Raw genomic sequence first — 21,989 nt, 5'->3', positions numbered from 1 at the left:
TAAATGAGACCTTTCCAAGAACCTGTCCCCTAACAGTTGGTAAGACCAGTGTTTAATTCCAGAGCATATTGTTCAGAAGCTGTTGCACAATATGGATTAGAAAAGGGAAGAGCTTAAGTACCATTTATTCTCCCATTATGTAGGAGGAAACTGCTTTGCTCATTTAGAAAAAAATAACATTTTTGTTATGTGGCACTCACAATAGAAAAAGAAATGATGAAAGGCTGGTAAGCTTGGGGAACGGATTTTGGGATATCTAGTCTTTTACCTGCAGGTGTCTAAGTCAGGTCAAATCCAGATTAGTAGTGACCAGCAGTGACTCTGTGATGGCTGTCTATTGACCTATATGAATTAAAATAGGATATCTGAGGTGGTACAATGAGGAGGAAATTTTAGGCTCGATATTTAGTCCAACACTTAAGTGGAAGGTTTAGGCTCAGTGTGAGAAAACTTTTTGCAACAATGATAAGTCATCCCAGAGATGGAATAGTATCCCAAGGGAAACCAATGGAGTCATTGTCATTTATGGAGACCCTCACCAGGGTGACAGTGGTGTTAGCCACCTGGGTAAATGTAAAGAAAGCATACTAGCCACTCAGCCCCCAAAGGACTTTGGAGCATCAAGACTCCAGGAGGCTTTCACCTGCCCCCTCCCCAGAGACATGCAGGACAGGAACTACCTGTTGTTAGAACAGAGGTGGGTCTGTAAAAACTTCTTCTAGGAAAAGATCCAAGGGCCCAAGCACAGCAACAGGCATCATCTTCAGCAAAGGTGACCAATGAGGCCAGCCAATCTCCCCAGTTAAGATGAGCAGATGAGGAGTAGTAGCAGGAGCTACCCAGCAGTGGCAGAGAATAAGTTAGCTCAAACCTCTCCTTAGAAATGCACCCAAAAGATGTAACAGGTAACCACAGGAAGAGAGAACAAGCTAGCCAAGCCCTCCTCCTTAGGGAATAGGTGAAATGGGGAAACAGGAGAAAGGCAATGGCAGTATTGGCATGGGCAGGGGGACAGAGAGTAGGCTAGTTGGGATCCACCCAGACAGGAGACAAGTTGGGGCAACAGAAGAAGAGCTACGGGGGCTGTAACACAAGCAAGGGACAGGCAGAAAGGATCAGCCTAGTGAGTTTATCAGATTTGATTGTTATTTCCTGCATAGAGGGGATGCCCATCCGGACAGCGTAAGGAAAAAGGGGTAGGGTATCAAGGTTCCATTGCTTGGGAAAGGAAGGAAGGGGGTGGGGAACTTCTACTTCCACAATGACAAATGGTTGTTGGGATGAAACTGCCACATTGTTCTCTCTCTCACATACACATGATAAAACAAGCCTTGATCCTGTTATTGTCCTGATCATTCTGGTCTTCACTCAGGAAAGAAAATATCCTTGCTTAAGTTGCTACTTTAGCACATGCTTCAAATTATGAGCATGCGAAATCCCAAATGAAATATAAACATGTCTTCCAGTTAAACAAGCACATAAGTGCTGTCTTGAATATGAAGGAACTTAATCACTTTGTTAAGGTCTTTATTAAAATGGTGCCTCTGCTTGTATGTTGTACCCCTAGTTCTCCCGCTCTTTATCTGATTTCTGTCTTTGTGGAGTCAACTGTTCAGGATAAGCAGTGCTTTTTTATACAGTGGGCCCCACTTCTGACTGGGGTCTTTGGGTACTATTATAACACAATGGCCATGTCTACACGTGCATGCTACTTCGAAATAGCGGCACTAACTTCGAAATAGCGCCCATCATGGCTACACGTGTTGGGCGCTATTTCAATGTTAACATCGACGTTAGGCGGCGAGACGTTGAAGCCGCTAACCCCATGAGGGGATGGGAATAGCGCCCTACTTCGACGTTCAACGTCGAAGTAAGGACCGTATACTCGTTGCACGTCCAGCAACATCGAAATTGCGGGGTCCGCCATAGCGGCCATCAGCTGAGGGGTTGAGAGACGCTCTCTTTCCAGCCCCTGCGGGGCTGTATGGTCACTGTGTGCAGCAGCCCTTAGCCCAGGGCTTCTGGCTGCTGCTGCTGCAGCTGGGGATCCATGCTGCATGCACAGGGTCTGCAACCAGTTGTCGGCTCTGTGGATCTTGTGTTGTTTAGTGCAACTGTGTCTGGGAGGGGCCCTTTAAGGGAGCGGCTTGCTGTTGAGTCCGCCCTGTGACCCTGTCCGCAGCTGTGCCTGGCACCCTTATTTCGATGTGTGCTACTGTGGCATGTAGACGTTCCCTCACAGCGCCTATTTTGATGTGGTGCTGCGCAACGTCGATGTTGAACATCGACGTTGCCAGCCCTGGAGGACATGTAGACGTTATTCATCGAAATAGCCTATTTCGATGTCGCCACATCAAAATAGGCTACTTCGATGTAGGCTTCACGTGTAGACGTAGCCAATAACACTAATAGTTGTAAAAATGCTCAGCAGCAGTATGACGGAAAGGGACCTAGGGGTTATGGTGGATGAAAGACTGGATATGATAAAACAGTGTGCCCTTGGAGCCAAGAAGGATAATGGCATACTACGGTGCATTAGGAGGAGGAGTATTTCAAGATCTAGAGCAGTAGTTTTTCCCCTCTATTCGGCACTGGTGAGGCCACATCTGGAATATTACATCCAGTTTTGGGCCCCCCATTATAAAAAGGATGTTGATTTGCTGGAGCAGGTTCAGTGGAGGGCAACAAAAATGATTAAGGGGCTGGAGCACAAGACCTATGAGGATAGGCTGAGTGATTTGGGCTTGTTTAGTTTACAGAAGAGAAGACTTAGGGGTGATTTAATAGCAGCCTTCAACTTCCTGAAGGGGAGCTCTAAAGAGGAGGGTGAGAAGGTGTTTTCAGTGGTGTCAGATGGCAGTACAAGGAGTAATGGTCTGAAGTTGAAGAGGGAGAGGTGTAGGTTGGATATTAGGAAAAATGACTTTATCAGGAGAGTGGTGAAGCATTGGAATGCATTGCCTAGAGAGGTGGTGGATTCTCCACCCCTCGAGGTTTTTACATCCCAGCTTGACAAGATGCTGGCTGGGATGACTTAGTGGGGGTTGATCCTGGCTGAAGCAGGGGGCTGGACTAGATGACCTCCTGAGGTCCCTTCCAGGCCTTGGATTCTATGATTCTATGAAAGCAATAATCAATCCTTTATTTTAGAGAGTTTGTGCATCTGTCTGCCTGTGAGTCCACCTGTCTGTCTGTGAATCCATTTGTTCAAGAACTGCTCCTAAATAGTAAGAGCTAGGGCCACCAAATGTGGCATATAGCTTCCTCTTACCCGAACTTAAAGCGAGGACAGTGTTTGGTTGTGTCAGGAAAATGGGACATGCCCAGAATGTGAATATTTTCCAGAACATGGAAAGGAAGCGGGAAGAGAGAGGAGGGTCACTGGAGGCAGCGAGCATGGAGGATGCTGTCTTGCAGAGTGACCACTGGGGGCAGCTGCATCACCAGGAGCCAGGACAGCTGAGAATGCAGCTCCACATGGCCAGACACCAGACCTGATAAATGCCCCCTGACCCCAAACAGTGCCGGACAGTGTGTGGGGGAGCCTCTCAACCACTGGCCCTGCCACCCCACATCCCCTGAGACCACTCCCAGGGCCAGGCAGTGCAGCATGGCCCTTACCTAGAAATGCCCTCTCCCCTGAAGAGTTGCACATTGGGGGGGGGATGGGAGGCAAGGGGGTAGCTGGAGGCTGAAGACAGCCCATGGAGCCCCTCTCTCCCTTTGACAAGTTCACTGGGGAGAAGGTCTCATCCGGGGAGTAGAGTTTTACCCCCCAGGAGGAGCTGCCAGCTACAGAGCACAGCCCCAGTACCTCGTGAGGAGTCACTGTCACAGCACCATTACCTTCACCACCCTGGTAATCTCCCTCATCTACTCACCCCTCCACTGCCCACCCCGGCCCCTGCACTGAGTGCTGCAACTCTCACCCTCTGCCTTCACTTCTTCACCCACACACACTTCATGAGACCCCCACAACTCTCTCCCCCTGCCCTGAACCTCCCAGACCTTGTGCTCTGAATCTCCCCACCCCTCACATCACTCCAACACCCTTCACCCCATGTCCGGAGCCCCCCAAACTCCCAGCCCCTGCCTCCTCTCCTGAGTTCCCATCACCTGCCCTGACCCCAGTGTCCCCAACCCCATACTCCTGCCTTGACTTTTCACCCCACACCAAGTCTGGAGGCCCCCAACCAAACCTTGCGTCCTGAGCCCCAACTCCATGCCTTTTCTCCAGTATCCTGAGTCCCCTGCCCTGATTATCCCAACCTCCCAGCCCCCTGCCCTCTCTTCCACCCCCTACCCTGACTCCCCAACCCCATATTCCTGACCTAACTTCTGCACCCTCACCCTGCCCTGAGACCCCAAACCCCATGTCCTCATTCCAGTACCCTTCACTCCCCGCACTGAGCCCCCAAACACCCGCCCTCCTGCCCTGCATCCTGCACCCCACACCTGCTGTCCTGAACCCCATCATTTAAATAAAAAATGTACATTTTCCTTTTAATTTAAAATAACCCTTACAGATAAGGACCTGAGCAACGCTGGGTACATCTGCAAGTAAGACAATAAACTTGAGAATATTCCAAAGGGGATAATATAGCACTGACCCAGGGAAATGATATCAAGGTGGTTGAACTTCTTTGTTTCATTTTTTTTCGATGACTTTTCATCAATAGTTTTTATAAAATGGCTTTTTCTTCAAAAGGAGAAATTTCAGCTGGAAATATCTACTTTTTAATTATTTTTCAGGCTTAAAATTAAAATATAAAATATCTGATCAAACAAACTTTCAGTGAAACTAAACACTTTGCCTTATAAGGCAGCGTTTTGTGTGGTGTTTCCAATGCCAAAACTGAAAACATCTGCTTTTGTTTCTCTCTTTCTTTCTCTTTTAAACGGAAATCCAAATAAATGTTGCATAAATCTTTTACATTGACAAAGATTGTCTTTCTTTTCATGATTTTTTTTCCCAGGACATAGAAATTCCACAGTATCTCTGCTAACAGGTCTTTTTCATCTCTAGCTTTTGGAATCATGTGTTCACATTCCAAAGGCTATGACTTCAGCCTAGGTGCAAAGACAAAGGAGGACAACATTAGTTAATTACAATAATATTTTAAAAACTGATAAGCAGGAGGAAAAATCATACTCCTGCTAAGGGCAGTTGTAGCATGATTTGTAGAACATTCTCTTCTTCAAAATTAAAAATCAAGACATTTAGACTAGAACAGCAATTGAGGGAAACTAACCTAATAGCAAAAAGCAGCCAAGTATCACTTTAAAGACTAGCAAAATAGTTTATTAGGTGAGCTTTCGTGGGACAGACCCACTTCTTCAGACCATAGCCAGACCAGAACAGACTCAATATTTAAGGCACAGAGAACCAAAAACAGTAAGCAAGGAGGACAAATCAGAAAAAGATAATCAAGGTGAGCAAATCAGAGAGAGGAGGGGTGGGGGGGAAGATCAAGAATTAGACTGAGCCAAGTATGAGTATAGGTCAGTCTAATTCTTGATCTTCCCTCCCACCCCTCCACTCTCTGATTAGCTCACCTTGATTATCTTTTTCTGATTTGTTTTCCTTGCTTACTGGTTTTGGTTCTCTGTGTCTTAAATATTGAGTCTGTTCTGGTCTGGCTATGGTCTGAAGAAGTGGGTCTGTCCCATGAGAGCTCACCTAATAAACTATTTTGCTAGTCTTTAAAGTGCTACTTGACTGCTTTTTGTTTTGATAGTGTATAAGACTAGCACGGCTTACTCTCTGTTACTATTTAACCTAATAGCAGTTTAAATGTTTTGTTTCCAAAGGATGAGTGGGTTGCTTCTTCAAAATAGTTTCCAACAGCTAAATCCTGTGGCACCATAAAGGATTATTCCTTTTTTGCTGATTAGATCCAAGGCTCAGTATTTCAGAAAGAAAAAAATATGTTTGTTTTTCTGCTTTAGTTTTCTGTGTTCTTTAATTTGAGGGTGGGAGGGAATACCATATATGCCATTATTTTATACCTCCATCAACCAGTGATCATTTGGAAATACTGTTGTCTTCCATTTAATTGGTGCCCTTCAGACTAATTACATCTCTTACCTCTTACAATTAATTGGCTTTGGCGTTCCACAGCTGCAGCATCATTTCTAGCTATACAGGTATAATTCCCATTGTGCATCAGTGAAAGATTAAAAATCCTTAAGGAGCTGGTGAAGTCAATGTTGTCAATGGTTACTCCAAGACTGGCTGGGATTGGCCTGCCATCCTTCTGCCAGGTGATTGTGATTGGCAAATCCCCTGAGACTACAACACATGGAACAAAGACGCGCTGTCCAATGGAGAATCTTGGAAACTCAAAAGGCTGGATGAAAGGTGGAACTGAAATGAAAAATTAAAAGAAGAATTAAAAATTAAGAATTAAGAATTAAAAGAGTTATTGCAAATATAATATAATTTTGGAAAATACTGATAATTATAGGAAAGAATACTCTCTTCAATCTGCCACCTGGTATGTTGCATACGTAGTAGTAATAAAAATAGCATACATTCATTAAATAAAGTTTACAGCACTTCTGTGAGGTAGGCATCAGATGGATACACTGAGGTAACAAGACCTTGGGAAATGTTAATCACCCACAATTTCAACTGCAGCACCCATGAATGCTTGGCACCTCTTAAAATGAGATCATTACATCCTGATCCAGCAGGCGGTATGTCCAGAAACATTCTCAGTCAGGCTGCCCAGAACAGAGAAATTCCATTTCACAAAAAAAAAAAAAAAAAAATGAGGTTTCAGCATTCGGTGCTGCTGAGCACAGGGATGAAAACTGACCTTTTAAATATTTTGGGGGAAAATAAGAGCAAAAGAGAAGCTTGGCCCATGCTACCAATTGCCAGGGGTTAGAGCTCACAGCTGGGAGGTGGGAGACCCAGGTTCCAGCTCCTGCTCTGACTCAGAGCAGGGACTTAACCTTGAAGGGGTCTGGCTTACCACATGAGTCCCATAGCCACTGCATCTTTAGCTATTATATGGTGGATTGGAGTCTGTCCCTTTCACTGGCTATACCTGCACGAGATGCCCCAGTCAACAGAAGTTCCTATCGGAAGGGATTTCCCAGAAAAAACTTCTGTCGACAGATCACATCCACGCATAAAAGCCGATGAAAAGAGTAATCCTCTCTGTCGACAGAGAGCAGCCAGACCACCCGGCCCGCTCTCAACGGAACAGCTGACTGGAAGATCTGCAAACAGGGCTGCCCAGTAAACATGAGGACCCCAGAGCAGCTACACGGCTGTTTTGTTGACAGAACACTGTCAAGAGAGGCATTGTAGCTGAACAGGGAGAGATACAATGCTGCTGGCAGATGCGCCAGGTTTTGTCAACAAACTGGCAACAAAGCACATTTTGTGTGTAGATGCTCCCCAGTTTTTCCCAATTCAAACCCAGTTTTGCCAGGAAAAGCCACTCACGTAGACATAGCCTCTCAGTTCTACACATGACAGAAGAAATTTTCCCCACTAATGCTTTACCAAAATTGTTACTTTTCTGTGAAAAAAAATTGGCTGAGATGAAAAAAATGCTTTGTTGAAAAACTCCTGCCCACCTCTAATTCTCACTCCTTTAGACTCTTATGCAAATCAAAGGAAATCAAGGGTGCAAAGTTCCTTGAGGGAGTCCTCAGCCCTTTGCAGAACCAAGGCTTACTTTGAGATATTCAGAAGTATTTACGCACTCTGCTCCAACGCATTTAAACGAGACTTAAGTGCCTAAATTCCTTTGGGGAGCTAGCCCTCTTGAAATCACAGAATCAGTCTGGAATAGAATTTAGTGTTGTAACCACTAGACTACTCTGCCCCCATGTCGTTAGGCCTCCTCTTTCAGTGTTCTCAACCTTTGTCTATAAAATATGGTCTTGTCTGAAAACCTCATTTGCACCACCACATGGGACTGTGGAAGTTTTTGGACTCTTATACTTTGATCTGTAAACAATTATCACAGACATATAATTATCCATACTGTCTTCAAATGGGATTACTCAGATGCTCAAAGTTAAGCAGATGCAAGATCAGAAATTTAGGACAGTGGTTCACATCCTTTTCACCACCACGGACCTTCAATCATCCCCCAAACTATTTGCAGACCCCCATCAAAGCCAATTCTGGTTGTTATGTACACTCCATTATATGAAAAATGAAACCACAACATAGATTTTTGGACAGCAATTAATAACATCATTGGAAGATATCTAATTTAAAAATAATTCATAGAACCTGTGCAATTTATTTAAAGCTTATTTTCTATGATCATTTTAATGTATCTTTTATTTTTTTAATAAACACCCTGAAATACCCTTGTGGACCTCCAGGGGTCTGTGGATCCCAGACTGGGAACCACTGATTTAGGATGAAATGAAATTCTGTGCACATGGATAACAAAAGTCCCATGCATCGTTTCAGTCCCATGCAAGTCCCGTTAAGAGGTCTAGTTCAACACATCATGCATTTTTTAAGAAGACTGAATTGGAACTAAAGATTGTAGTGAGGCCTTGTCTGACTAAGCAAGAAAATGAAGCAATTTAGGTAAAATATGTCAAAGACTTAAGAAATTAATCAGGAGAATAATAAATATGTTGTGTTTTTATATTAATTCCACCCATATGCACAAGCTCTTATAACAGAATTGTGAGACAGATGATGAGCAGAAGGAAAAAGAACTTTAAATTGGGAGCCTTGCTGTTATTCTTGCAGGGAGCAGTGACATTTCTTACTGAGCCAATAAATTGTTTTCAGACACTGGACATTTAAAAAGTCCAAATTCCCATTCATGTTGATGAACAAAAATACGATATAGCAGAGTGGGAGAAAGAGGTTTTGATTTTTTTTGTTCTTCAACTTGCCTAATTCCTTTTGTATGTTGGAGATGGACATTTCTACAGCTGTGAAGGTAGAGACAAAGAGGAACAGTATCCTCACATCTGGCCCACTTCCCCACTCAAAAATGTCTGTTCAGAGGACCCAGAGGGTAGTGTAGCTTGAAGTAAAGAAAGGGGGGGATTTTGGAGTACAGGCTCACATGTGGAATAGTCACATGACATTATTTCCAAAGCTAACAAATATTTGATAGAGATTGCATTAAAGTCTGAAAGCATGGCACATTTTGCACATGGCAGAGGCAAAGCAGTTCAGACTGAATATGGAATGTTCATATGTAACATGTGAAAACAATTTTCACAGATCTGTATTTGCAGACTCTCATTGAGACCACCAGTAGTTGTATTGTCTGGAGCTATTTTCTGGCCTAAGTATTGGAGGAAAGTCCCAGAAATTTGCAAGAAAGACTCACTTATCCCATGAGATTCCCAGTCTGGTTTTGGATACTGTGTAGGAGAAGGATCAAATTAACATTCAAACTTTTGAGCAACTTTTTGCAAGCAATTGAATTTCATCTGCCTTTCCCCTGAAATCCCTTGCATTAAAATATGCAGGCTGACTTCCCCACTACGTAGCAGGTTTCAGATGGGGTTTAGCAACTAGTCGTGCCATTAAAGACCAGCACGTTTTCTCCTCAAACAAGTTATTAGAACTTAAACGAGACAGACTATTGTTTACTCCTGTTGTACAAACTTTAACAAGGCTGCTGCAGTGTGTTGTCCTGACTGAGAATATTTTTAAAACCAGAATGTTGTTAGTATCATTGCTTTGACCAATTTCAATATTTCAGTGACAACTCCAACTTGTTGCTAAAAGTTAATCTGACATTACAATTGTATGCTTGTGTTGTTTAAGACATCTTCAATGGGTTAACCTGTGCAGGCAGACTCTTGGGAAACTAATATCCTTCACATTCCAAGAACCCAGTGACAGACAGCAAAAATTATTAGCCAAATCTGACCAAATACTTCTAAAATAAAGTGGCTATAAGAAAGAGATCTCTGAAATGTCATCTTTGAATAAATGCAATTTGTACAAAGGTTGCATCTGGCACCACCTAAAAAGGGAGAGTAAGACCCGCCTTACCTCTGTGTTACTCCAGTTTTATGCCGGTGTAACTCCATTTACCCTGAAGTGCAGCATAATGCCATATAATACCATTAAACGTATTGACACTTTTATTATAACAAATACTTTTTAAATTGTGCTGCTAAAGTGTCAAACTATAAACACACATTTTTCTCCTTTTTGGTAAAAGCTTGTACTTGAGCAAACAAGTCTCCAGAGCCTATGGGTTTTCCCACCTCTGCTCAGTGGACTGTTTTTCCAGTCCTGTGGTAAGAAGACATCTAGTAGGACAAGGAAATGTCCAGTGATAAGTAATCCTGGGGAAAAACAATGCACATTTCAGCTCTCTGCTAAGCAAAGTAATGTCTTGGGAACACTCAAGCCATGAAAACAAGAAGTCCTGGGGCACCTTATCGACTAACAGATATTCTGGAACATAAGCTTTCGTGGGCAAAGACCCACTTCATCTGACAAAGTGGGTCTTTGCCCATGAAAGTGTATGCTCCAAAAAAATCTGTTAGTCTATAAGGTGCCACAGGGCTTCTCATTACTTTTGCAGATACAAACTAACATGGCTGCCCCTCTGATTCAAGCCAAGAGCACTTCTTCTACTTGAGAGGAGAATCACGGGCAAGGTTCACTAGTGCTTGTGCAGAAGGATTAAATTATATCCCTTTGCTGTACTAAGTGCAACTGTGGGAGATTTCTTGGCTTACCTTCGGCTTCCACCACCGTCTTCTCTTTGGAGAGAAATAGCCTCTATTTCTTGCTCCATAGGAACCTTGTTGGGGAAATTGCTGAGGGAATTCATTGAAGCGTCCTCCAACTGATCTATTTTTCCAATCTTCCTTGTATGCATTGCCAGCTTCTACCCTCTCTTTTCCCCCTCAGTGAAACCGACGCCTGGCCTACACTGAGTGCCTGAGGATCAGAATTGTGTCTGGGCCTTGTGCAGCCAGCCAGGAATAACCACATTTGGTTTCTCCTATGGGATTTCATCAATTGTATGATATTAGGCAGAGAATCCAATTTCGGGCTGGAGCATCAGACTTTCCATTGGCTTTCTTTTACGGCAGTATATTGAGCTTCAGCCACAGGGATTATCATTCATCAGAATATTTACTCCAAAGTGGAAAGGGTGACCAAATAAACAGACTAGACATCTGCTAGCAATACATCTGCTAATAACATTTACTGATCTGAGCTACTGTCTCTTTAGCTGTGTCTACATGTGCACGCTACTTCGAAGTAGCGGCACTAACTTCGAAATAGCGCCCGTCGCGGCTACACGCGTCGGGCGCTATTTTGAAGTTAACTTCGACGTTAGGCGGCGAGACGTCGAAGTCGCTAACCTCATGAGGGGATCAGAATAGCGTCCTACTTCGACGTTCAATGTCGAAGTAGGGACCATGTAGACAATCCGCGTCCCGCAATGTCGAAATTGCCGGGTCCTCCGTGGCGGCCATCAGCTGCGGGGTTGAGAGATGCTCTCTCTCCAGCCCCTGCGGGGCTCTATGGTCACCGTGGGCAGCAGCCCTTAGCCCAGGGCTTCTGGCTGCTGCTGCGGCAGCTGGGGATCCATGCTGCAGGCACAGGGTCTGCAACCAGTTGTCAGCTCTGTGGATCTTGTGTTGTTTAGTGCAACTGTGTCTGGGAGGGGCCCTTTAAGGGAGCGGCTTGCTGTTGAGTCCGCCCTGTGACCCTGTCCGCAGCTGTGCCCGGCACCCTTATTTCGATGTGTGCTACTTTGGCGTGTAGACGTTCCCTCGCAGCGCCTATTTCGATGTGGTGCCGCGCAATGTCGAAGTTGAACATCGACGTTGCCAGCCCTGGAGGACATGTAGACGTTATGCATCGAAATAGCCTATTTCGATGTTGCTACATCAAAATAAGCTATTTCGATGTTGGCTTCACGTGTAGACATAGCCTTTATGTCCTGGATTCCTTGCTACAAGTCAATCCAACCTATCCTAACTAATGAGGAACTATGTTCTAAAAGCCTGTTCTAAGCAACTGCATCCAAACAACAACAACAAAACAAAAGGGCCCTGTGTGTCATTTTATAGCTGTATGAAGACAGGTTTATTTATCAGGGTGGTGCCTGTGGGTGGGGCAGCAAGCAGAGCAGCCTGGCTGTGACTCCATGTGCGAACAGGAAAGTAGCATGGCACTGCTTCTGGGGGCTGCTTGAGCTAAGTTTTGCCCAGAGCTTGACCCCCTGAGCCCCTCGCATTCCCCATGTCTTTTGCCCCAGCCATGATCTACCTCCCTCTCTCTGAACCCCACAATCCCAGCCTGGAACACCCAAATCCCTCTTCCTCAGCCCTACGCCAGAGCCTGCATCCCCAGCTGGAGTGTGGCCCATGTGCTCACCCCTAACCGACTGTGCCCCAGCCTTTTCCCAGACTCCAAATTGCTACGCCCCCACCCAGCACAAGCTCCTGCACCACAAATTCCTCCTCCCCAGCCCCACCCCAGATTCTCTACACCTATTCAGAGCTCTTATACCACACCTCAGCCTGGAACCTCCTGCAGCACCCTAAACCTCTCATTTATGGCCTCACTCTGGAACGTGCACCCCCAGCCCAGAGCCTCTATCTCTTCCCACACTCCAACACCTTGCCTAAGCTTAGAGTCCCTTCTTATAAGAAAGAACCATCAGCTCCACCCTCCAGCCTGCAATGTCCTCTTCTACCCCAAACGCCTCATTACTCATCCCACCCCAGAGCCTGCACTCCATGCCAGAGCCCTCTGCCCACCCACATCCAAATTCCCTGAGTCAGCTTGCTGAAAATGAATGAGTGAGGGTAGGGAGAGTGAGTGACAGAGGAAGTGGGGATGGAATGAGCGTGGGCAAGGCCTCAGAGAAGCAGCCAGGATGAGGCAGAGGCAGGGGCTCAAAGAAGAAGCCAGGCAAGTACAAGACAAAGGTGCTTGGTTTCGTGTGAGTGGAAAGTTGGCAAACCTCAGTGAGACCAAGTTGTTCACATGGGATACATCTGCTATGAGACTGATCCAAAAAATCATCACTTTGTTTTGATATTTTTTTCTATAGCTTGCATTTATAATAGTTTTGATCTCACTATTTGCAAGGTTGCTTTTTCAGAAAATATGTTTAAAAAAACACACATCCACACCCCTTATATTCTGTTACTTATATCTACAACAAAACTTTAACTATCTGGGCTGTACTTTCTCATACTAGGTATCTGCCACAGACAGACATTTTTTTTAAAATGTAAACCACAATTGTTAGGACTGTTTCCAAAACTAGGCAGGGAAAATACATTGTTATGATCGTGAAACCATCTGATAATATTTCCTTCAAGACACTCTCATATTCCCATGCTTTGCAGCAAGGATTTCAGATTCCTCACAGAGGTAGCTTTTGTACCAGGGGCATGCCTATCCCTGAAAAAAAAATCCATCAGCTATGACTTTTTGGAAAATCACAGTTCACACATGCTTAACAGCAACTTGCTAAAATGTCACACCTAAATACCCCAGACATTCTATCTGTGCTCAGCATGTCAAACAAACAAGCAGCCTTGTAGCATCTGAAAGACTAACAAATTTAATCATTAGGTAATTTATTATGCTCCACCCTGGCTTCTAGGGGGCTAGGCAGAACTTTCCTGGCAATGGCTGTTTTGGGATGCTGTGAGGAGCGTCAGGGACAGGTATATGAACTGACAGCAGGGAGCCTGTCTCCCTTGAGCTTTCAGTGCACCCCCTTATAGTTGTTCATCTGAGGATGGGTGGCTGGGTGCTTAAGAATCATCAGGGTGCGCCCTTCTGTTGACATAGGAGTTCCTAGGACACAAGCTGCCTGAGACAGTTCTGTTGTTGTTGTTGTTGTTTGCTAGGGAGGGAGTTTTTAGCTCCACCACCACTAGTTTATTTTCTCTGTTCTCAGTTTCTCTAATTGCAAAAGGAGTAGAGGGTAGTGGCACCAAGCACCTAGTCAGCCTGCATTGGGTCTCGCCGGACCTATCTAACCTGGCCAGAATAGTAGGGTCACTATCCTTTTAAGCACATGGGATGGTATCAGATTCCCATGAAGGCTTTCAGGAGTCCCCTCCAGGGGCTATAGAGCTTCCATATGCTTATTTTTCCCAGAGCTGCCCATCAGCTCCTGGGAACTTCTGGTTTTTAAGTCTTTATTCCATTTATGACATAATGGACAAGGTCAGAAGAATGCGGCTAGCCTTGTTCATGGTAACTCTTTAACCCTTTGGCTCAGTCTACAGGAGAAGCCTCTGTCAACAGAAGTCACTGTCATATTGGATTTCGCAGCAAAACTTCTGTCGACAGATTGTGTCTACACATAAATGCAGATCGAAAGAGTAATCTGCTCTGTCGACAGAGAGCAGCCAGACTGCCCAGCCCTCTCTTGACAGAATGGCTGACTGGAAGCTCTGCAAATGGGGCTGTTTGATAAACCAGAAGCCCTGTCTGTTGACAAAAGGGCACGAGAGCTTCTACACAGTTGTTTTGTCAACAGAGTGCTGCTGAGAGCAGTGTTATACCTTAACAGGGAGAAGTATAAGGCTGCCAGTGGATGTGCCAGGTTTTTTTGTTGACAAAGCTCATTTTGCGTGTAAATGCTCCATGGTTTTTCCTGACAAAAGCCTGGTTTTGCCGGGAAAAGCCACTCATGTAGACATAGCCTTTGTCACCAGTGCAGGATTTATACACTCTGTCACACACCCTTTTGGATTCAGTCAATACAGAGGAGGAAGCTGCACAATTCAAAGGCAGAGAGAACAAGAGCTGTACCTAGAAGGTGAAGGAGAACTGAAAATGGTTGGTCAGGAAGACTCAAATGGGGAGTTCAGAAGTAAAGATTAGGACTAGCTGGGGAAGGAGAAGCCTGAAGAGTGAAGACGGGAAATGGAGAATGGAAATGGACCAAGGACACAGTTAAGGAAGCGGTAGGATGAGAACAAGGACAAGCTGAGCAGGGCAGACCAAAATAGGTCAAGTTTGGAAGAAAGGTGCAGAAGAGTGTGTCAACAGGAGAACAATCCTTCACAGTTCAGGAGGAGTTCTCTACAGTGGATCTAAAGGCTACAAACCTGTTAATCACGTATGTGGATATCAATATCATGCTGTATGATACAATTTTTATTTTTTCAATTTTCTTAACTTAAAAGCCAGGAAGTTACCCACAAAACACAATGTTGAAAGATTAATACTAAGGTGGCAGAGGCAAAAAAGAAGAAATTAGGAAACTCAAGAATTAAGCTTGTCTGGGCAAATGAAATGGATGAAGTGTAAGAATCTGTACTACAGAGGTCAGACTGAGTGATCTAATAATGGTCCTTTCAGGCCTTAAACACCATGAAATCATTTCAAAATATTTGAACTCATATATTGTATTCTGCAGTATCAGCTGTAATAGTGTCAGCCTGAAAACTGATCACATTAATTATAGAAATGGTAGAAGTTAGCATACAAAAATTATAATAGGTCATATAATATTTTAAAGCAATAGGCAAATGCTTACTGTTGTTAACTGGTAATACTCCAAAGAGCTATATATAATAAGAAGGATGAAATCTGCATGTAATTATTAACTACTGGGACAAAAATATGAAGCTGTCCATGACAATTTATGGCAGTCCCAGATTATGGTGAAAATACATATTAATGAAATCAAAATGGTTCAGATTTGATGAGGCAAAAAAATTAAGCCTGACTTTGGAATCTGATAATACATATAAAAATAATTTGTTAGGATGTGGATTTATCTATTTTTTTTAAAAATACCACACTCTAGACCAGTTAAACAAAAGGCCTCTGAATTATTTGTCACTTTCAGAGGGAGAGAAGCAGAGTCAAGCTTGAAATCTGTTTTCCACTGGACCTCAAAATGCAGACCACCCACCTCAATGGGTGGGGTAACTTAACTGAGCTGGTAGCGAAGGAGGACAAATCTAGCAGTGAGGGTAGGAGACATACTGAAGGATACCAGGTAGCTCCCGTCTCCTCTAGGAACAGCTGGCATTATTGGCCAGCTGGGGGTCACAGGTCACAGCCCCCAACTCCAGGAATTTAACCAGAAGCCTGGGCCAAGTGAGGCCTTTTTCATCTTAGTACCAATAGCCCCACCCTTCTACCCACCTGGAACTAAGGCCAGAAATCCAACCTGGTAGATGCTGTGACCTATTGAAAGTAGGTGTCTTTGTATGCCTTCCTCACAGCACCTTTGAGGCACAGTAGGGTAAGGAGGGATGTGTTGCTAATTGAATTACCTGGCTGAGTTATTAACTTTTCACAACTTGTGACCATTTTCAAGTGCCATTAATAAGATAAAATGAATGGTTCCCAGAGGTAAAAGACCTGGGATTTTGCTGATGGGATAGGTTGAGACCTTGTGGCACTCATTGGCCAAACTCCCTACCTTCCGCCTCTGTCCCATTAATGGGGGCGGGTTGCTAAGACTCAGAGCCTGCTCAGTCCTGAGGGCTAGGCTTATGTGATCCTACCCCATGTTACGGATTATGTAGTAGGACCCTTATAACTGTTGCATTGGAACCATTTACATGTCTAGTATAGGAAACAATAAGTGATGGATGAGTGGTACCCCTCATCTGTTTCAAAGAGTAAAAAGAAGTCACAGTCTCCTACTTAAAATCCATCCATATGTCTGTCCTCATTTTGGAATAGGATCTAGATCAACATACGCTGAATCTAAGGCATCAAACCTCCTTTAGTTCTTTCTTGGTCTACATAGCTGAATGGCATAGGAATGGCAGAAAGGCTTTTCTTTACAAATACAGTAAGGCCACTGCCCTCTACATCTGATTACATTATCTGTCAAAAGCGCTTGAAGAATGATGTAATTAAAAGGTGGCACTCTCAAGCAGGGGGACAGTAGAGACAGTATCAGCAAAATTACTAATTTAACATTCATTTTCAGAGCAACAGCAATTTTGCAAGACTATTATGGTGACAGACAAGACAGAGCCTGGGATAAAAAGCTGCAGAGTTAGCAGCTTTTGATAAGACATTGCATGCAACAGTGCCTCTTCTGGGCCAGAAAACGTGATGGGCCACTCCTTGAAGAGTACTACTGGTTACAACTTAATCCCGACATCCCTTCAAGTAATATGCAATTAACATCATTTTAGAAGGAAAACAAGAATAGACATAGAAATGTTCTTGGTATTTTATCTAAGGCCTGACCCATATTAATCTGGAAAGCTAACAAAAAAGGGTAAAAAAAGCTTTTGAACAAATTTAAAAAGGGAAAATGCACTTCAATTATTTCCTGAAAGTGTATGTGAAATGAATTCATTAGTCATTTTCAACTGGGGACCACCTCATGGTACAACCTAGTTTTGAACGTTCAGGCACAAGGAGAACGTCTGGGCTTTCTAATTTTCATATACTTGTGAATGGCCTGGATGCAAAGCTTGGACATTATCTCCATCTACCCTTGAATGTTTATATGTCCGGTTCCATCTCTTTACCTAATGAGATGTTTTGTATGGATTTGCAACATCTCAATACCAGTTATAAGCCATATACATTTAAAATGAACTTAGAGAAATGGTTCTTTCTTTAAAGCATCAATATCTCCCTGAAAAAAAACGAATTCCAATTTTTTAGAAAACTTCAAGTTTAATGAATTTAGTTCCTGCATCAATTTACTGCTTGCTGGAGAAATAGACACAATTCATAATAATGAGCAAAGCTTCTCTGTATTGGCTAACAGCTGAAAAATAACTATCCTGCAAACTGACATTACTCATCCAGAAGAAAAACAATGACCAATGAAACTTCAGTGAATCTGACATTCAGGTCAGTCATCCTCAGCCACCAAGCCACCCACAGGAGAAAAAAAATAAATAAAGGGTTACATTTAGGGTGACCATCCATCCCATGTTAGGTGGGACGGTCCTGTATGTGGGATGCCAAAATGGTGTCACCACATGTTTTAAAAGGGACTAATTGTCTCGCATTTGGGCTGTCCCCTCGCCCTCACTTCCCTGAGCCTCAGGTAAGCAGGGGGGGTGTGGGCAACTGTGGCTTCCCTGGGGCTCTCAGGGATTGCTGGTGGCTGCTGCTTTCCTGGGGCTTCTGGGGAATGCCAGTGGCTGCTGCCCCCCTCCCGGCTCCCCGGGACTTGGAGGAGCCTCCCCTCCCCCCATATCTCCCTGTCCTGTATTTGGGACAAGGAGATATGGTCACCCTATTACATTTCATGTCCTTTAGTCTTCAGTCCTTACTGATACTAGAGTCTCAAATTCATATAATGCTGGATTCTCTCAGATCTCCAGGGTGAACAATGCCTTGCTAGCAAGTACTCCAAATTAAGTCAACAGGGTAAGGCACAACTCTATGCAAGCAAGCATGGCACAATGTGATTTCTGTAAATGACCATTTGCTATATATGATGCCTACACAATTGCTCAAAACAAGAATATTTATTGTCCAATTGCTTATTTTCTAATAACAAGGACAATTTTGTATGTGAGGATTCTTGTACTGAAAAGCCATTTGCCCGTTACCTTGGCTTTACATTTCAGTAAACAATCATTACCTTTTACAGTCACATGCACACTCTGGCTTGTAGACAGCTGGGGTTGAACCAAAACATTGCATGTATATTCCCCCTCATCCACCTCCTTCTGCACATCTGAGAGTTTCAGCGTTCCGTTGTTTTCGAATGCTACTTGGCGATGGTTAAAAGGAAGCAGGTCAGAGTTCTTGTACCATTTAATGGAGTAATATGGATAGCCAATCACACGGCAATGTATATAGGTGTCCCGTCCTGCTATTGCTGTGATATTTTTCATTGGACGGATGCTTGCTGGACCTGTAAAAGTACAAAGAAACTCTTGAAAATAATTTAAGGGAATACTTCCTACAAGAAATATTCATTATTTTTTGCTGAGTAGATAAATTTAGCGCTTCTCTGAATGAAGACAACATAACATTTCTTCTTAACATTTAGCAGCTTTTGCTTTTAAGAACCACTTAAGCAGTCTCCATAACCTTTATGCACTCTAGTTTCTCTGACCCTACAGTATGTATTCAAATAGGACAGGACACCTTGTGTTTGTACTATTGAATAAAATCTTCCCTGCATTTCAAATTGAAAGGGAATGACATATTTAAATATCAAATTCTAAAATGTACACTAAGCTAGAATCCTGTAACAGATTAGAATACTGACAAAATTAGCACTTATCCTGGTATAAATAAAGTATCCTGATGATGGATATTATGGGATGTTGAACTACAAGCGCAAGCTAACGTACCATACACATGAGTATATATGACAAATGTAGGACAACTAAAGGAGGAGAGGAAAATAAGAAATGCATGCATGCAAAAAAACAAACTAGAAAAACATCTTAGCCGAGATGCTACCCTCATGCTCGGAAAACTTAAGTTTAGGGGAAAAAAGACTGCAAAACAAGCTGACTTCACAAGTCAGCAGAGGGCAGGGGTCTTCCAACCTTAAACCATACAACAGATTTTCTATATGGGTTGAAAGAAGTGTGAAGATGGGGGGACTACACAGTAAGTCAGTTTTGGCATTCCAAGATTCAGAGCAGTGCATGCAACAATCTTCTTCTCCACTACAATGAGTTATGTGTGTTTTTTGAGGAGCTGATTTGACAAGCACCTCTTACGTTTATTCGAGCCTGGTAGAGGATGACTCCAGCTGAGTTGTTGGCAGTACAGCGATAGACTCCTCCATCTCGGACCTGAGTGTTTGAGATATTCAGGTAGCTGACCACATTGCCCTCAGAGGTGATAATCTGACTGATGCGGTGATTGCCATCTTTGATTATGGGCTCTTCATCCAGCATCCAGGTGATTGTAGGCAAAGGTGTCCCCTTCACATTGCACATAAGGGAGACAGGCTCTCCTGGACTCACCACTTTCTCACTGAAGGCAGAAATGATTTTGGGAGTTCCATCTGAAGAAGAAATAGAAAGCAAATGAACAATATGTATGCAACCCCCCACCCCCACCCACTCTCTTTACCTTCCTTTAGCCCATACATCAAGAGTTTTAAAAGGGATGCTTGCCCTCATCCTTCAGGAACATAAGCCAACCTCTAATTGATGGAGTTTAGGAAGGATTTTTCCTGTGGATGGGTTATCTAATAACAGCTTACTGCAGGATTTATCTTGCACAATTCTCTGAAGGTTCAGGTACTGACCACTGTTGGAGACATGATACTGGACTAGATGGGCCATTGGTTAGTTCTGATATAGCAATTTCCTTGCTCCTGCAAAAAAGGCTTCAAAGCCATAAGCAACTGAGAATCCAAGGAAGTACAATGTAAGCCTAAGATGTTTGGGGACATATTCATACCTTTCAGTTCCTCTGAAAGTTAAGGACCAGTAATGATGGCAAGAGCTGGGTATAACTGGTGTATGCTAATTCCACGCAGCTCTGCCAATTCAGATCAGTCCTGCAATAACTCTTTCATACCAGTATTAAAATAAGTCTTTTCCAAATATAAATTGCTAGTCATGCTGACGATGTGATACCTCAGTATTGTACATACAGCTATCAGTGTGTAGAGGACACAACGTACTTTCTCATGAGCCATACCACAATTTAACCAAAGTCTCTGACATGCAAGCAAGAAAAGGAAAGCAAGGATTTTCAAAGTATGGAGTAGGATTAAATTGTTCTCGAAATGGATAGCACAGTGGGGTAATGGTTTTATGAAAACTGCCACCTTATTATTATTTAGAAATTTCTTTCCCAGATCATGCAATACAGCACCCTCTTTCTGTTGTTCTTGTATAACTATGCTTTAAGAATGAATTTCAATATAATTGGGGGTCAGAAGGTATTTGGTTTAGCACACAATATTTAGGGAAAAGTCTACTGAGGGGTTTAGAACACAATTCTGTATGCCATTGTCTGGATCTAGTGCAGTGTGTGTCCAGCCAGTTACTTTTAAAGTTGAGAAAATACTAAAAGGGGGTGGTTTAATGACAGTACAGGTGGAATCTCTCTAGTCTGGCACTCTTGGGACATGACCAGTGTCAAACCAGAGAATTTGTCGAACCAGAGGAGGTCAATATTATAGTCAGTGGGTCTCTATTTTTATTTCACTGAGGCAAATAAATGGAACAAGGCCCGCAAAGCTACTTAATGTGTGACTCCACTGATACGCCCTATATAAGCCCAAAGCTTATCAGCTCTCTTCATAACAAAGAGTTAGTGTTGTTACACAATTTTACTATACTGGCACAAAGAAATTAGTAGTTGAAGTATAAAAAACTTGCTTATGCTTAGCAGCACTACCAACACTTCCACTGCTTACTGGGTTCTTGGAAGATATTTAGGGGTGAATTAAGCTAAACAACAGCACAGAACACTGACAGCCAGCACTGGTGGCTGGAAACAAACTTTAAGGGACCACAGGAATCTTGCACACTCCCATGATAAGCACACATCCTGCTATCTAAAATTATGCCAGCCTGCGGATGTTTCCAGAGCAGAGAGTGCCGGACTAGAGAGGTTCAACCTATATAGAGAATTCCTGAAGACTCTCAAAAATCCCTCTCTTCCAACCAAGTTGGCTTTACCCTATGGGAATACTTTATTTTAATTCTATGCAAAAATGTAATGGGGAACATCAGTGACAAGCAACGGTAACATTGAGAGAAAATATGTAGTGCACTCGGCACATTTCATAGAGGTTCAGACCAGCATAATTCCACTGGAAACAGTGTCTTCTTACCTGCTAATCTCCAGATCACAAAGAAAACTGAGAGAGAGTGTTTGGATTGCTATCCTCACAATATGTGCTGAATCTCAGGAGGATTTATGTTTTAAAAAGAGCAACATTCCCCGTCCCCAAAACAAGCACCTAAGAACACCAGAATTATAATTTCCAGTACAGTACATTTAATCCTCTAAATATTTCAGCAGCAGCATTAGGTTGGGTTTCTTACATGTTTTTCTATTTTTATTCCTGTACTATTATATGTGTGACAGAGTATTTAAAATTTCC

The 21,989-nt window shown here is 43.3% G+C and overlaps 1 protein-coding gene across 1 annotated transcript in view; it reads right to left on the bottom strand.

Annotated features, from left to right (window-relative positions):
- The window catches only part of DSCAM (DS cell adhesion molecule), a 550,602-nt gene that overhangs the window by 236,378 nt on the left and 292,235 nt on the right, over positions 1 to 21,989 (bottom strand). Inside the window, exons 6-8 of the mRNA XM_074983419.1 lie at positions 19,632 to 19,928; positions 18,540 to 18,815; positions 6,089 to 6,367 (exon numbers count right to left, since the gene is read on the bottom strand). Of these exons, the coding sequence (XP_074839520.1) occupies positions 6,089 to 6,367; positions 18,540 to 18,815; positions 19,632 to 19,928 (852 nt within the window). The remainder of the gene's footprint in view (positions 1 to 6,088; positions 6,368 to 18,539; positions 18,816 to 19,631; positions 19,929 to 21,989) is intronic.

This window comes from Carettochelys insculpta, chromosome 1 (assembly GCF_033958435.1).
Source record: "Carettochelys insculpta isolate YL-2023 chromosome 1, ASM3395843v1, whole genome shotgun sequence".
In the NCBI taxonomy this organism is placed as follows: domain Eukaryota; kingdom Metazoa; phylum Chordata; order Testudines; family Carettochelyidae; genus Carettochelys; species Carettochelys insculpta.
Note: the sequence above shows the minus strand (reverse complement) of the source record. Positions and strands in the feature narration are given on the sequence as shown.